The sequence below is a fragment of the Ziziphus jujuba genome, chromosome 7 (genome assembly GCF_031755915.1).
Source record: "Ziziphus jujuba cultivar Dongzao chromosome 7, ASM3175591v1".
Taxonomy (NCBI): domain Eukaryota; kingdom Viridiplantae; phylum Streptophyta; class Magnoliopsida; order Rosales; family Rhamnaceae; genus Ziziphus; species Ziziphus jujuba.
Window position 1 is genome coordinate 11,296,586 of NC_083385.1, and position 15,403 is coordinate 11,311,988.

Below are 15,403 nucleotides of genomic sequence, written 5' to 3' on the forward strand. Positions count from 1 at the left end.
TAAGGGTAGAATATTCAAATTTGATATATTTTTTGAGGAATTAATGATTATTTATTGACATTTTCAAGATAAATTTTCTTTTTCATGATGTATTTTTCGATAAATTAATAATAATTTGCTTACGTTTTAAGATAAATTTTCTTTTTCATGCTGAATGTGACCAAGGATTTTTTTTTTTTTTTTGTTGGTGAATGATTTATAAACGAGTAATGCTCTGTGCTTTTTTAACTTTTTTTTTTTTTGGTGATAAATAACTCATATTCTGGTCAGCGACGAGGATATTTATAGATTCCATTTCTATCAATATTGCAAAAACTTTAGGAACTGAAATATTTGTAGAATTAAACACAGAATGTGAAAGGAAGCAGTTGGACAGTAAATTATAAAAACGAATATTTATTTAGGTATATACATCTTTTACATATTAGGTCGAAGTATATATATCTTATATATATATATATATGAGTGGTCCCAATTTATACATAGGGGGCAGTGTACCCACATAAAATTCTGGAGTAGTAGTGAGAGGAATGAGGATGAGGCCAAAAGCTAAAGGTGGAAGAATTGCAAGCTCAAGATTTAATGAAAAAAATAAAAAAGTCATAGACATTGCCACATGCAAAAAGAGAAAGCTTCTCTTCTCCTTTCCTCTTCTCTCATTGGTGTGATTTAATGCTAGATTCTCTCTTGGGACTCATCGGTTGTGTTTGTGACTTGTGAGGTTATTTACAATTATCCTTTTCTTTGTTTTAAAAGGAAAAATCTCCTATACTTTTATTAATCTTTCTGTATTATAATATATTTCACAAACCACAAATTTAATTTATGAGTTGCCCGGCTAACCAAAAGATACCAAATTAGCTGGAGACTGAATATGACATAACACCTAAAAGTTTTTCCTGATCTCTGCAGTCAATCAGCAGCTTACACGATATTTTAGATAACTTTCTTTTCAGATAATTAAACAAAAACAAAACAATGAACATTGATTAGAATATCTTTCCAACGAATCTTATAATAGAAATTAAACGAAAACTTTAGAACTTTTTGGTGAATAAAAATGAGGAGGAAAAAAAAAAAAAAACTTTAGAACTTGTTTGTTTATATATTATACATCTTTTTTATTTTATTTTTATTTTTTCTCAAAGGTTCTCGATCAAAACAAGTCATGGATGCCAAAGAAAATGAAAATATTGATACAAATGTTATTTTGGATAGCCCTTTATGAGCGTTTAATTTACAAAACATTAAACATAGATGACAGCGCCAACCCAAACTGGGGGCCAAAAGAACTTGACCACCCTCTGTATGGGGATTCATTTCAGGATCTCTATAATTATCATTATTATTATTTTTTTCCATTTGATACTCTTCAATTTTAAAAAGTTGCATTTTAATGATAAACTTTTAAATGTAAAAGAAACCATTACTTTCATTGAATTTTAGTCTAAATTTTTTTTTTATGTTTATTTTGTCCACTAAATAGTGAATTCTGGTGTATTTTAGGATAAATTAATGATAAAAAAAATGAGAAAAATCAGTTTACTGTCAAAACATAGATAATCTTGACAGTTTCCGTTGACATTTAATCTGCCACTAAAATGCTAACTTTTTGAATTTATAAGGGTATCAAACTTTAAAAAAAAAATAAAAAAATGTAAATACCAAAAATGAAACTTCAAATTTAAAAAAATAAAAATAAAAAAATATGTAGATGCCCGAAATGAAACTTTGTCCAAATTTAAAGATAGTAAAGTGTATTTAACCCTTTCTAAATAATATGGTCTGGAAAAATTTTCACAACGTCAGAGGAATGTTATAATTTCTGGGTGGTATACAAAAAGTTTACCATCCGTATTCATTGCACTAAAAGTCTAAAACTACCCTTTACTTAGAATTATAATTAACTTGGGTGTGCAAACTCATCCGCAATCCATGCCATTAATGAGAAAGTCAATGCACATGATCCAGCAAACCACCATATCCAACATATTTCCTTGTACTTGGATACGAAAAAAAAAGAAAAACTAGCCATTTCAATCTTTGAAACAAATAGAGACATTGTTTGCTTAAGGACATTTAGAGGGACCCCCACGTTGATGGTAACCAATATGACATGATCTATATGGAGTCCTCCAGCTGTATATGTGGTCCAAATTAGTATACCCTACGAATTTCTGGACCACGTGCCTTTTTCTCAGGTCCTCTTCATCTCAGAAACGATCATTGAGTTTATAAGAACCAAGCTTTTTATCAAAACATTTTATAGACACGGTTTTCATCAATTAGCATCAAACACAACATACTACAAAAAGGAAAAAAATAAAAAAATAAAAAAAAATCTCCCTTTATTCTTCTAGATTTGATTGCTAAAAACCATTGAGACTTTTTGGTTCTGTAAGGTAGGCTATCTTGGTTTTTTGGGTGAATTTGTAAGGTGGCCATTGGAAGGTCACTATTTGAAGCCCCTGTTATGTTATATATAGCATTTGGCAGCCAGCTCTAGTGACAAATAGTTGCATATGGGATTTTGCCATGCCAGCTCTTTGTGCCTAAAAAATAAAAAATGGTCCCTAAACTTGCATATCCCATCATTGTTATGCAAAATGGAGTCTTTAGTCCTTCCAATTAGTTTGCTTTTTATACCTTCCTTCTTCCATTGCCAGCACTCAGCATGAATACCTACACGGGGCTATCGTTCTCTCTCGTCGTTGTCACATTTCATGGTGAGGAAGTTTCTGTCTCATCTATTATCTGTACGTTTCCGAGTTTATTATAGCCTTTAGTGATCAGTAAATATTTGGTTGTGTAAGGTGGGCATTGTTAATGTGAAAGTTACAGCAATCTGATCATTTTCATACACCAAAATGATTTTTTTTTTTTTTTTTTCCCCCTCTCATGCAGACTCTACATCATGACTAATAATTAAATTCCTCAAATGAAATAACTGCGTACACAAGGTATATTGGTCACTTTCACATGGCTAGCTAATCAATGGAGTACTTTCTTTATCCATAGAAGATGGTAAATGAAGGTATTGACCGTTATAGATGCATTCATTTTCCTTATCTGTCTTTCTTTTGTTTTGGTTAGTAACATTAAGCCGTACATATAGGAATTGGAACTTGCTATTGAATGCTATGCAACGAAGAAAAGCTCTTCTTTTCTTATCCCCAGTTTCCGCTTTTCTATGTGGAACATAACTAATAGTAGATTATAGCGGAGGAAAATTTGTGCAAAACTTGAAAACTAGTGGTTCTCTCTCAGAAAACCTGTGGCTCAGATTGATTAGTTATGATTTATGATATCAAGTCCATTGGATCATCAGGCTGAACGAGAGGCTATCTGTGGAAAATAAACCAACAGGTGCTTTGCTTAGATTGTTTACAACATAATAAAGTTCATTGAAAACAATAATCTGAGGTCTAGTTACAGACAAACGCCAGATACATAAATTAGTATTAAACTTCAACATCTTTTTTGCAGTTCGTGTTGAATTTCCAGTGGCTAGTATGATCCTACATATATAAAAGAAGAGACAAAACAGCCAAAAACAAAAGGTTGGTGAGACAAAAAAAACCCATATGTGCCTCTCTTATTTGTGTTGTGTAACATATGTTCTGCTCCACCACCACCAATACACTAAATTAAACCCAGATCTTCTGCCATAATACTTCATTATCGAAGAAACACACGGCCACATTAAAGGTATATGTCATCTACAAGTGAACGGGAAATATACATACATATATATATATATATATATATATATATCAATAGTTAAGTTATTCATAGATTCAAGTGGATGTTTTGGAGGGTAAGAACAGAGAGGAGAAAAGCAGGGCTTTTTGATTTTTTTTTTTTGGTAAATGAGAAAAGCAAGGCTTAAAGAATGAGCCCGTTAGCAAACTAGACTCCCTATTAAGGGCCTATTAATTGTTAGACCTACAATCACAAAATCTTTCATTTCCACCAGTGAGAAGGTATTTGGGAAAACAAACTCCTTCACATTAGATGCTTATTCAGTGGTCTCACTTTCAAAAGTTAAATTAATTTTTTCTTCGTCTTTAATGCCTTTTATTTTTGTGATGTTAAATTGGCTCATTTGTCAATCCCTACAATTCGTTGAGCCCCAAATTTACCTGTTTGACCACGGGTACAGAGATCTTTTTTAACTCAATGGGTCTAGAAATTTGAAGATTCGACTGCTATAGAAGTTCTCAAATGGTTCATATGCTGCAATTTGTAGCACAAATACTTCCATCACAAAGATTTTTGACGCCCCCAAAATTCTAGTCACTTTCATTAGTAAATAGTGAATAGCAAACTATCGTTTCGTTGATCTAAGCTTGTGAGGATACCCATGGGAATTTTCATTGTCAAAAAGCGTGTTCAACTAAATTCTATATAGGATTGCTTTTCGCTAATTGAGGAAAACTAGAATAAGTCAGTGTAGAGAGATATACTGAGATGCTATAAGGTTCCTTCAACCTAATGCAAGCTAAAGGGTGATACAGCTGCAGCGAAAAGTAGCAAATTATTAGTAATTTTTCATTAACCCTCTAGATGGAAACAACTTACAGATCTTGATTGAGACTTTTTCATGAGGGTTTGTGGGCCCTTTACAAAGAAGCTTTCAGAGTCATTCTCTGAAACCCTGCAGAATGGAGACCTGAGATCCTTTGAACTACCCATCAAATGAAGTCTAGAGAAATGGTCACCCCAGATATCATATGTGTATTGATCCCCAAGCTGTTCCTTCTCGTCTGCTCGGATGTTTTTCTGGTCATAAAGCTTGGACCCAGGAGCACGAGCATGTGGAGCCATAGAGGAAGTTGAAGCCAAAGGAGAGGAAGATGGCAGCACATTTGAGCTTGGCCTACTAGCGCTAGGAAAAGTGGCAGAAGGCAACAGAACAGGCTTACTGACAGTTCTTTTTGGCGCTGAAGGCTGCTCCTTAGTGTTAACAAATGACTCAGTACCATGGAACCTTGTAGTAACCTTGGGATCAGATACATTTTTCTCAGGGACAGATTCGGAAGCATCACTCTTCTGACAGTGCCGGTTGGCCACTTCATTATATGAATTCTGACCTTCAACAGCTTGGTCCATATCAAGAGATTGTGGCCAGATATGTTTGGGTATTACAGATGTGACTGGAGATAAAGGAGATGAAGGTGTTGAATTTCCACTTTGACTACTTGAAACTTCAAACAGTCCAGTAAGCTTATTACCAGCACCCTTTCTCTTCCTCCGCTTTCGTCCCTTCTCCTTCTCAGTTTTAATCGTGAGATTACCAGTTTGGGATGTTTCTTGCATGTCAGAATTCTTAACAGGTAAAGATTGTGACAGCACAGAGGGCAACTTTCTTTCTTTCTCTGAATGTGAAAAATTATTCTCATGTCCATTATCCTCTGGAGTTGCTTTTGCACATTGTTCAATATTTCCTTGCTCTGGTGCTCCAACCCAACCGCCAGTATATTTACCAACAGATGCCTGAATTGAAGATTTCTTTATCAAACTTTCCATCTCAGCCGACATAGAAAACTTACAGTTTCTATGGTCAAGCATACCAGAACATTTTCCTGTACTCCTTGCAGTGGTAGCCATAGAATTCTTGTGACTTTTGCACAAACAATCATAGCAGAACCAGGCCAACACTTGAGGAAATATGAACCAAAATATTAGAAACATTAAAGACACAGCAAGAATAATTGCTGAAGTGTGTTTCTTGATACGCATCCACAACACTGATTTATTACAGATATTGAGCACATAAATAGGAAGGCTTGCCTTCATGGGTATTACAAGAATACCAGTAGCCAAGGCCAGCTCAAGATCTCGATGAATTGTAGCTGCTGAAAAATCAGTCTGGTAAGATATAAGAAGCTTTGACAACTCTCCAGGTTCAATAGCAAATCCTTTACATGTGTGTACCATAAACCCATCCAACCCGCACTCTTTTCCAGATACTTTGATTTTTCTCACCTCCAGTGGCAAGTCTCCTGTATTCTTGGCATAGAACTCTTTCAATAGTAAAGGCGAACAGGCAAAAGAGGTTCCTTCCATCTGAACTAACATATCCGGAGGAGAAATATTGATAGGAATTGGCAAGCTGAAGTTAAACTCAATGCTTTGAACAGGCTCAGATCCTTCAAACAAGAGTAGAGAAAGTGATCCTCCATACCCCCTCAAAGATAACCACTCAACGCCAGAAAGATTGTTTCTTATCAGGGCTGAACTTCTCCACCAACATCGATTTGAAGGATGGAACAATATTGGCCCAAGAGATGCCCTACCATAAGGTTGAACATAAACCTCTGTCAGTGCACTCTCTGCTATTGAGAACCCATACCTACTTGGTCTAGTTGATTCATAATAAACCAAACTACCAGATGAAGGTGGCTGTATTAGACCATGTGTGTCCTTGCACTGATCAATAATCTCACCTGAGTTCAGGATAAGCTGCATAACAACCGGTTGTTCACTGGGATTCTTAACAGAAATCCACTTAGATTGATGATTTCCAACCTGAACCATTGGGAACAATACCTCATGATCATCAAGCACAGACATGCCTCTTCTTGTTCCATGAGATTTCCAGTTTTCTAGCACCAAATCATCTGCTTCTGCCGTCTCCAGTGCCTTACATATATAAGTTCAGAGAAGCATCTCGGTTATTGTGGAAATTGATACTGTATATGTAAATAATATAAATTGAAAACATATAAGTTCAAAAAATTTTCAAAGCCTATAGAACCTAAATTGCAGCCAATTGTATCTTCCAGCTCTGTCATTAAGGTCAATGAAATAATTACTAAGGGAACTCACAACCAGCCCAAAGAAAATATTGTTATTCCAATATAATAAATACATACATATATGATTCTCTTACAGAGATAGAAAGGAAAAATTATTAGAAAAACAACATCAGGTAGAGAAGAGAACAAAATATATCGAGGAAGTAAATATGCCGCTTCTAAATAATCAGTTCAAGTTCAAAGAGAATATGCCACTACTTCCAAACAACCTATACTCAAACATGCCCAGTCACATTCTTGTTCCATGTTAAAAGTTGAAGTCCAATAATATCCTATACACCATACAGAACACAGGAAGAAAGAATTGAAAGGCTGATGTAGTTCATAAGTGAGAATCATGGATACCTAAGTAGCTAAATACAGAGCAGAACACGCATACCTTGATCTTTGATGACACGATGCCACTGTCTATGGGCACTGTCCTTGTATTTCCAGATTTTCGCTGTTGCAGATGACTTTTATATCCAACAGAAGAATCCTTCCAATTTCTTGAACAAATATGAAATATTTCCTTGCAAGGAATTTCAATCTGAGAACCAGTTGAGTCATTTGTCTGTATTAATAATTTACAGTTCTTGTACATATTGGATACATCAGGTGGAAACTCTAATGAACTAGTACAAGTAACAACAGCGACTCGTGTATCAGTTCCAGGGAAAAGTAGCAAGTTTTCCATGTATTTGATATGGAAAACCTCACTATCTGAGAGTTCAGTAATTTTAACAACAGCCAACAGGTAAGGACCACTATTTCTTATAGAGATAGCAACAAAAGTCTCACTAACATCACATGGAAATAAAGCCTCAAGAGATGATGAAATAGAGCCTGAAATATCATCATTTATTGCTTTGCCATCAAGTTCAGCTTCAAAAGGAACCATAACTATATCAGACTTGTCCTGTGAAGACCTCAACAACTGCATACAAAATGCACCAAAAAATTTTCCCTTTGATTCAACTGAGAAGTCTATCTCAATAATGGTTTCAGTGCTGCGGGGACCAATCTCCCAGATCCTATGGGGCCTAATTGCCATCAGTGGAAAACCTTGATCACTCTTGACAACAAGCCAATCCTTAACATTTGGCATATCCAACACATCTGAATCTTTATAGTTTTTAGTGCTACAAGTTGTTTCAGTGCTAAGAGAAGCATGCCCTAAAGAAACTGATATCAATGCAGTTACTTCCTCCACATAGAAGGTTTCATCGAAGGAACTAAACAAGGATAAATTCCTGCTCCACCTTCCGCCAGAAAAAACATCCAAACCTAATAAAGGGCGAATTCCATACGGAGACTCGATGGCAAAACCTTTTGCCTGAACCAAGAAACCACCAGAGCTTGTCTGCAAAATGAGATGAGCTGAGGATGTGCCCAACCATCTGGGTAAGAATACAAAACAAATTGACGCTACTTCACCACGTCCTAACAAGGCCCCACTAAAATTACAGGGATAGAACTGTGAGTCAGTACTGAATGGTTCATAGACATGTAAAATGCTGTCATTGCATGTATTTTCCACGGTTAAGAAAGCTACTGAGGGAAAGTACAAGTACTTGTGTCCCCAATCCAAAAGAGTAGGGCTAATTTCCACATGACATAAGGAAGATCCATCAGAAGAAACAGATGCGGTCATCTCAGTGCTCTTATCTGGCTTAAAACTTGTGGACTTCTGATTAAGTAAATGCCCTCTACAGGATGAAAGATCATTTTGATAAGCGCTATCAGCTTGAATGGATGACAACTCATTGGTAGCCTCTCTGGAGATCAAAGAACAAGAAACAATCCCTCCATTAAATAACCTAAACATACCATGATCTGTTGACCAGCTATTATTACTTTCTGACCGAGTTTCTTCTGCTGAGCCTACAGTTAATGGACCATCAGACTGACTTGCAGAAACATGCAAAGCAGATGCTTCAAGTTTATTACATCCTTTAGAGGGAAAACCGGGTAATGTTGAAGGAAAACAGAATGTATGTGAACTGGCACAAACATTCTCAACATTTACGAAGTTCATTGGATTCCCATTCTCCAAACTAACATCCGAAAACCCCAAACTTGAACCATCACCAAAGGACTGACAAGCATCATATTCTGATGGCTTTAGCAACCCATTCATATAACATGGTTCACATGTAGCGAGGCAAAAAAGGGCACATGATAGAACCACGATTAAATGGAATACGTGGGCTGTATTAAACAATCCCCTGGATAAACAAAACATATAACACAAGTTACAATCCATGAGAGAATATATTGCGCTGTACGAATTAGTTGTCATTTAAAATGATATATTGTTTAAACAAAAAAGAAAACACAATAATAGAAACCACAACAATTAAGGAACCAACTTCAACTTTCAACTACTAAATTGGCAACGTTATCTATAAATTTTATTTTTTTCTCTTTACTTTCAAGGATTCTTTCTCATCAGCCAAACATAGTCATCCCAATAAATTGGGTCCTAAAACATAGACCACAATAATGTCTAAAACTGAACAGAAAAATGGAAAAGTAAGAAACAACAGAAAAAAATTACCAAAAAACAAAAAAAAAAAAAAAAAAAAAAAAGAAGAAGAAGTTGGATTTGCACATGATTATTAACCCAAAATCAAACCTTTAATAATTAGCCATATTTATTATTCCCACTTATTATCAACCTATTTCAGACATTCAATCGAAAGCAAGCGACAGGAGTAATATTAATTCGATAAAATTTTGAAATCATAATTATCCACAACATTTAGCGTCTAAAAAAATTTTAAAAGACTCGATAAAAACGCACGTGAAAAAACTAAAAAATAAAAGAAAAAAGAAAAATAAAAAATTAACAGCTCCATTTAGTATTAAAACGCATAGTAAAGAGACTACAGCAATCGATTCTCAACAGAGACCTTTTTCAGCTTCCAAAAACCATAAGCTTGGTTTAGAATAACACAGAAAAATTCAATAATGCCCACATAAAAAAAAAAAAAAGGTAACCGGATACAAGAGAGAGAGAGAGAGAGTAACCAGTGCTCTCGAAATGGAAAAAAAAAAAAAATTATGATCATCAAACAGATTAGAAACAGCCTATAGAAAGTATTATAGCCAAAACAAGAAGAAAAGAAATCAGTTGGTTTGCAAAAACATAATTCTTTTATATTTTTTCTTTTATTTTTTTTATTTTTTTTGGTTGGAAACATCGAAAAACGAAATAAACGGCGAAGAAAAAAGGAGTGTTGGGAAAACACCTGAAGTGAAAGAAGGAGAGCTGCTTCAGCTTCGGAGCAGCTCTGACAGTTAGGGTTCGAAACTCCATGTCTGAGGAAGATAGATGACCATCTGAGACCACCGATGGAGTTTCGGAGGGTTTTCGGCTTCCGATTTCTGTGGCCGGTCTTCTATATATATATATGTGCTTACAGAGCAAGCACTACCACCTGATAAATAGCGAATGAATGGCCAAGGGAGAATCAAAAGCTAAAACATCCCACACACATACCCAAAGCATAGTGTTGTTATGAGGTAAAAAAAATAATAATAATAAAATAAAATAAGGTGAAATTACCAATCTCGTACCCAACCGAACCTTGAATTACGCACAAGTCCTTCTGTGAAATCAACGGAAACAAAAAATAAAAATAAACAATTTAAAACTCCTGCGTAACGGGTATAATGGTCATTCTTGACTGAGCTCCCCAACCAAATGGGCATTGAAGGGAAGTTCTTAGACTTTGTTGTCCGTATATTTTTAAATTAATTAAAAAAAGTGAGGTTTAAAAAAAAAGTGAAATTACCATTCTCAGACCCAACCAAACCATGAATTACGCACCAGACCTTGTATGAAATTAACGGAAACAAAGATAAAAATTTTAAAATTTATAATTCCTGCGTAAACGGTATAATGGTCATTCTATTCAGAGCGGCCCCCAACCAAGTGGGCGTTGAAGGGGAAATTCGCAGACTTTGTTGCCCATGTGTTTTTAAATTATTTTAGTTTATTTGATTTATTTATTCGTTTATTTTGAATTTTGTTTTGGGACCGGGGCAGTCCCTTGTCGAAAGGAGACTTGGTAATTGGTGTGCATGGTACACGAAACGAGTTCAATTATCCGAAAAGACCGTTTTGCCCCCTGAGTTACGTGGGCGTATTTGCCAGCAAAAATATAAAAGTGCCCCAAAAAACAAAAAAAAAAACTCGTTGGCTTCGTTTTTGGCCGGAACCGGCCCCTCGGCGTACCAACAAAGGGCTCTGTCTTCAAGGCTATGTGCGCTAGCAACAAAGCGGTGCTGTGGTAGTTTTGCAATTTAGTATCAGCTTCAATACTAAATAGTAATAGCAGTGGGCTAAAAAATGTTCACATTTTTAGTAATTTATAATTCTTTTTGCGTGAATTTAAATATAAATACCGGTAATTGAAAGAGATATTTTTTCTGCTTCAGTAAATTTTAAAGATAACCTTTTTTTTTTTTTTTTCCCCCTTTGTCTGAGAAATTTATTTAATGAGACAATTCGGTACCAAATGGCTCGTAGTCGTAGCATACTAAATAAGTCACCTAACATTGAGGCAACGATAGTGTTAGTGGGCCAAGTAGATACGTTGTTTTCCATGAAAAGTAAGAATCACGCTCTGTTGTCACTGTTCCTCACACACTCCAGGAAGGGCGCACGTGATATTTTATTTTATTTATTTATTTATTTATTTTCCAATTTTGGAATAATTGAAAAATGCACGAGCCAGCCACGCTAGCCCTGGCGGAGGACGGTTCAGCCGTGGACGGCAGGTACCGGGCCAAACGTCAAGTAACAGAAGACATCTTGGCGGCGCTGTCAAAATCCCCAGATTCCCTCAACCTGTTTGTTCAATCTGCACCGCCCTTTTTGTGGCTCAACGCTTGGATGGATCGTATGTATTGATTGTGGGACCCGTGCGGGACAAGTGGGCCAGCTGGACGGCACAATTTAGTTTGTCGTGAACCGTGGGTGTGGTGTGGTGTGGTGTGATTTGTGAAGATGCTGATGAGATCCGATGGCTGAGGATTCGTAGGACATGCTGGCGTACTGGAAAAATGGGTGGTTGTGGTTTGGGTCCATGGACTGGAACGGTAGGGTGGGACCCTTGATGCGCAGCCTTTTTCATGATGCTCCTGATGTTGTTGTTGTTTTTTAATTAATTATTGTTTGTTTATTAATATATTAATTTCCGATAATTTATATCATTAAAAAAAAAATATTTTGAAATGTGCCCTCCATATAAAGAGAGCATCTTTCACTTTCCGTGTAAAATTTAAACTCCCAAAGGATAGCCTTAAAGGATGTACTTTTTTCTCAAAATCAAATTCTGTGATATTATTATTATGTATATAAATAAAAATAAATAAAAGAATTCGAACACCTTCTATCACCTTATGGGGCAAGATTTTAGTTTTCATGCACAATTAAAGGGATTATACTTCCATAGTTTTCATGCACAGATGAAGTTAGAATGAATTCATATCTTTCCCATCTTTCCTATTATAAATGTGTAAAAGTTTGAAAACGTATTTTGAACATGTTTTAAACATGGCAGCTCCATCCATATTCAATTCCCATGTCCTTTTCTTCAAAAATAAATAAAAATAAATTTATGAGATAATGCTTTTAATTAGCTCTTATCCCATAAAAAAAAAAAAATATCATTTGCGTCACACGAATAGTTTGCAGTATGAAATATTAAATGGATGGCAGAATTTCGAAAGCATGCAAATGGAATCTAAAATCGATGATAAGTAGTATATTAATTTATTCTTAATATATATATATATATATTTTGGGTACAATATTGTAAGTAGTCTATAGCCCTTAGCTGTAACGTTGTGGCACTATCTATACATTAAAAAACTTTTTTTAAAAAAGAAAAAATCTAAATTCTGATAACGATTTGTTTATTTTATTTTGATAATCATAAGACTTTATATTCTCTCTGCAATTTCAAAATATTATACACAAATATGTGTATGTGTGTATATATATGGACACATGTATATTTATATATATATACAAAAAAAAAAATTTTCTATCATATATATATATATATATATATATAATTTTTTTACAATCAAGACCATTCGGATAAATTTGTATATGAATCCATGAAAAACATATGCTACAAAAAAAAAAATAAATAAACTTTTATTTAAGATGAAAAATAGAAACGACACAAAAAAAAAAAAATTCTAAAAACTACTAATTTTATGTCAATTTTGTTCTAAATTTGCATTAGATTTCATCGATCGGTTGTGACCATAAAAAAAAAAAATATATATATATATATATATATACAGAATTTTTGATAAGGACTCCCATTTGCATTATTGCTCACATGCAATTATTGGGTTTCTGCCTGCTGATACAAACCTACAACTATATGTCAAGAGGTGTGGTACAAGACAAAGATGGTTGATATGACCAAAAGTCTAATTGCAGATAGCTACATTGAAAAAATAATAATAATAATAATAAAGAAAATCATGTTTCTACAGTTTTAATATATGTTCATTTATTATCAATGATTATCGAAATCTTAAAATAAATAAGTTATAATTTGTACTTTTTGATTTGTTTTATAAATAAATAAAATGTACCACCCAGTTATCACTTAGATTTATCTAATTATCTAATATACAATGATGTGTTGAAGGTTTATTACGAAGAAAATGATGTGTTGAAGTTTTTTTTTTTTTTTTGGGTAAATTTAATACGGGCTTCCCGGTGTGGAGAAAAAGAAAACACAAACATGAATCAGAAAAATATGATGAACCAACAGTCATCTTTCCTATAATTACGCTCTCTTCCTTGAGTTTCCAGCTTTGTCCTCTAAGTTATCATTATTATTATTATTGTCGCCAAAGTCCTTTTTAAGGTTAAAAAGACAAACTTGTCTCTCAAAAAAATAAAAAAAAAGGTTAAGAAGACAAACTTAATTGTTTTTTTTGTTTTTTCTTGGATGCAAAAATATATCAGGCACGTATTAAAGACTGAAATCTTTTAATCCAAGTACATATCATATTGATGCATAAAAGGCAAATTCTCACTATATTGAATATTAAAAGCGTGCATAATTTACCAAAACATAAATTGAAGATTTTTTTTTTATCATTTAAAATAATTTTTCCTACTTAATATTTGAAATTTATGATTTTATATTTTTTTAAAGGTAAATATAAGTAACGTACTAATTAAATTATTTTTACTTGACATAAACTGAAAAAAGTCAAGACTTGAAAATGATTTAACTATTAAAGAATCCTACTATTCTAAATTAACCCTGTAAAGCAATTAATAATGCCACCCCGTTTAATAAGTTATCAATCAAAGTCAAAACACAGTAATATTCTTAAAAGTAAAATTGACTGTTGCTATCTTAATTTCAAACTACAATCTTTTCACACTTTCCACATGAAAAAAGTATAAAGTTTAAGAATAATTACCTTTTTTTTTAAAAAAAAAAAAAAAGGAAAGAAAGAAAGAAAGTATACATTTTTCCTTATTGTATATTATCTGGTCCAACTCAAGTTGTAATATTTCACGACTTTGGACTGGAAGAATGTGTTGTAATCTCATTACAATGGAACAGTTGCCCGAAAATTGTTCAACAGTTGAAAATAATAATTATCAAAGTAAACAGGATTACAAAAGGTATAAAGAAAAAGAAAGAAAAAAACAACATAAAAAAACAATCAATTTGGGTGCACCATGTTTGACTCCCGAGAGAAATAAGCTGTGCCCCCGTCAGTCAAGATCATAATCTCCCTCCCAGATTGTCTCGGTTTGAAGTCCAATCGGACCGTGCGTTGGATAGACTTTTTTAGTTTGATGCCACGTTGTCAACGGTTGGTCCTGGTCCTGATTTCTACCTACGAAACGGTTGAGCGATGGCTGATCAAGTCAAGCGGAAGTTAATGACATAAAGTGGACCCCACCTAAGAAGCAATTGGGAGTCGACGTTTGGGAATCGTCAGTGTGGGCCCGGCTGGACATAGCTCCGTCCACATGATGTTTGATTATGCTAAATCATACATGTTTGCTGGGACTTTCTTTGTTTTTGGTAGAAACCAAAAGCGTTCAACAAAATATTCAAGGTTGCTGGCTTGTACACGGCTTCTTTTTTTCCTTTTCTTCTGGATTGCAGAGTGACAAACCATGGGTTTTTACCCAATACACGATCTAAATTCTAAAAACAATTCCTGATTACGTCTTAAAAAGCCATTAATATGTAGAAATTATGCTCTAGTTGGGTTTGGAAAATAGACTTTTTAGAATCAATAATTATCCATAAAGTATCATATTCTATACAAATCCATCCATTCAATTTTTTTATTTTTAATAATATAACTTAACGAATTGTAAAATCTACAACCTTCATAATCCTTTTTATTTAGGAACTATACATAAAGTTTTTTGTTAGTGATCTCATGTTAAACTGTTTCTTTATACAACGATTATAAGTTCGAATCTTCTATGTTAAGAAAAAAAAATTATGCATCCATAAAATGATTATATATAAACTCGTAGACTCACCTGCAGGCCATAAACAATTTGTTGATTTGCATTTTCAATA

The 15,403-nt window shown here is 34.0% G+C and overlaps 1 protein-coding gene and 1 long non-coding RNA gene across 2 annotated transcripts; one reads left to right on the forward strand and one right to left on the reverse strand.

Moving 5' to 3' along the window:
* The first annotated feature begins 2,020 nt into the window (after positions 1-2,020).
* On the forward strand, positions 2,021-4,313 carry LOC125423722 (uncharacterized). The gene is made up of 3 exons (XR_009639641.1): positions 2,021-2,726; positions 2,905-3,034; positions 3,116-4,313. It is a non-coding gene; the product is annotated as an uncharacterized LOC125423722 (long non-coding RNA).
* A 215-nt stretch (positions 4,314-4,528) lies between these two features.
* LOC107410602 (uncharacterized) lies at positions 4,529-10,304 on the reverse strand. Its single transcript, XM_048478823.2, has 3 exons — positions 10,055-10,304; positions 7,201-9,028; positions 4,529-6,645 (listed from the first exon to the last, which is right to left on the reverse strand). The coding sequence occupies exons 1-3, from the start codon at positions 10,120-10,122 to the stop codon at positions 4,555-4,557; spliced, it is 3,987 nt and encodes a 1,328-aa protein (XP_048334780.1). The 5' UTR covers positions 10,123-10,304; the 3' UTR covers positions 4,529-4,554.
* Between the last annotated feature and the right edge of the window lie 5,099 nt (positions 10,305-15,403).

Coding starts and splice junctions, on each gene's coding strand:
- LOC107410602 (XM_048478823.2), bottom strand. CDS start 10,122: ATGGAGTTTCGAACCCTAACTGTCAGAGCTGCTCCGAAGCTGAAGCAG. Junction 9,029..10,054: donor CTCTCCTTCTTTCACTTCAG/GTGTTTTCCCAA, acceptor TTGTTTATCCAG/GGGATTGTTTAATACAGCCC. Junction 6,646..7,200: donor TCGTGTCATCAAAGATCAAG/GTATGCGTGTTC, acceptor TATATATGTAAG/GCACTGGAGACGGCAGAAGC.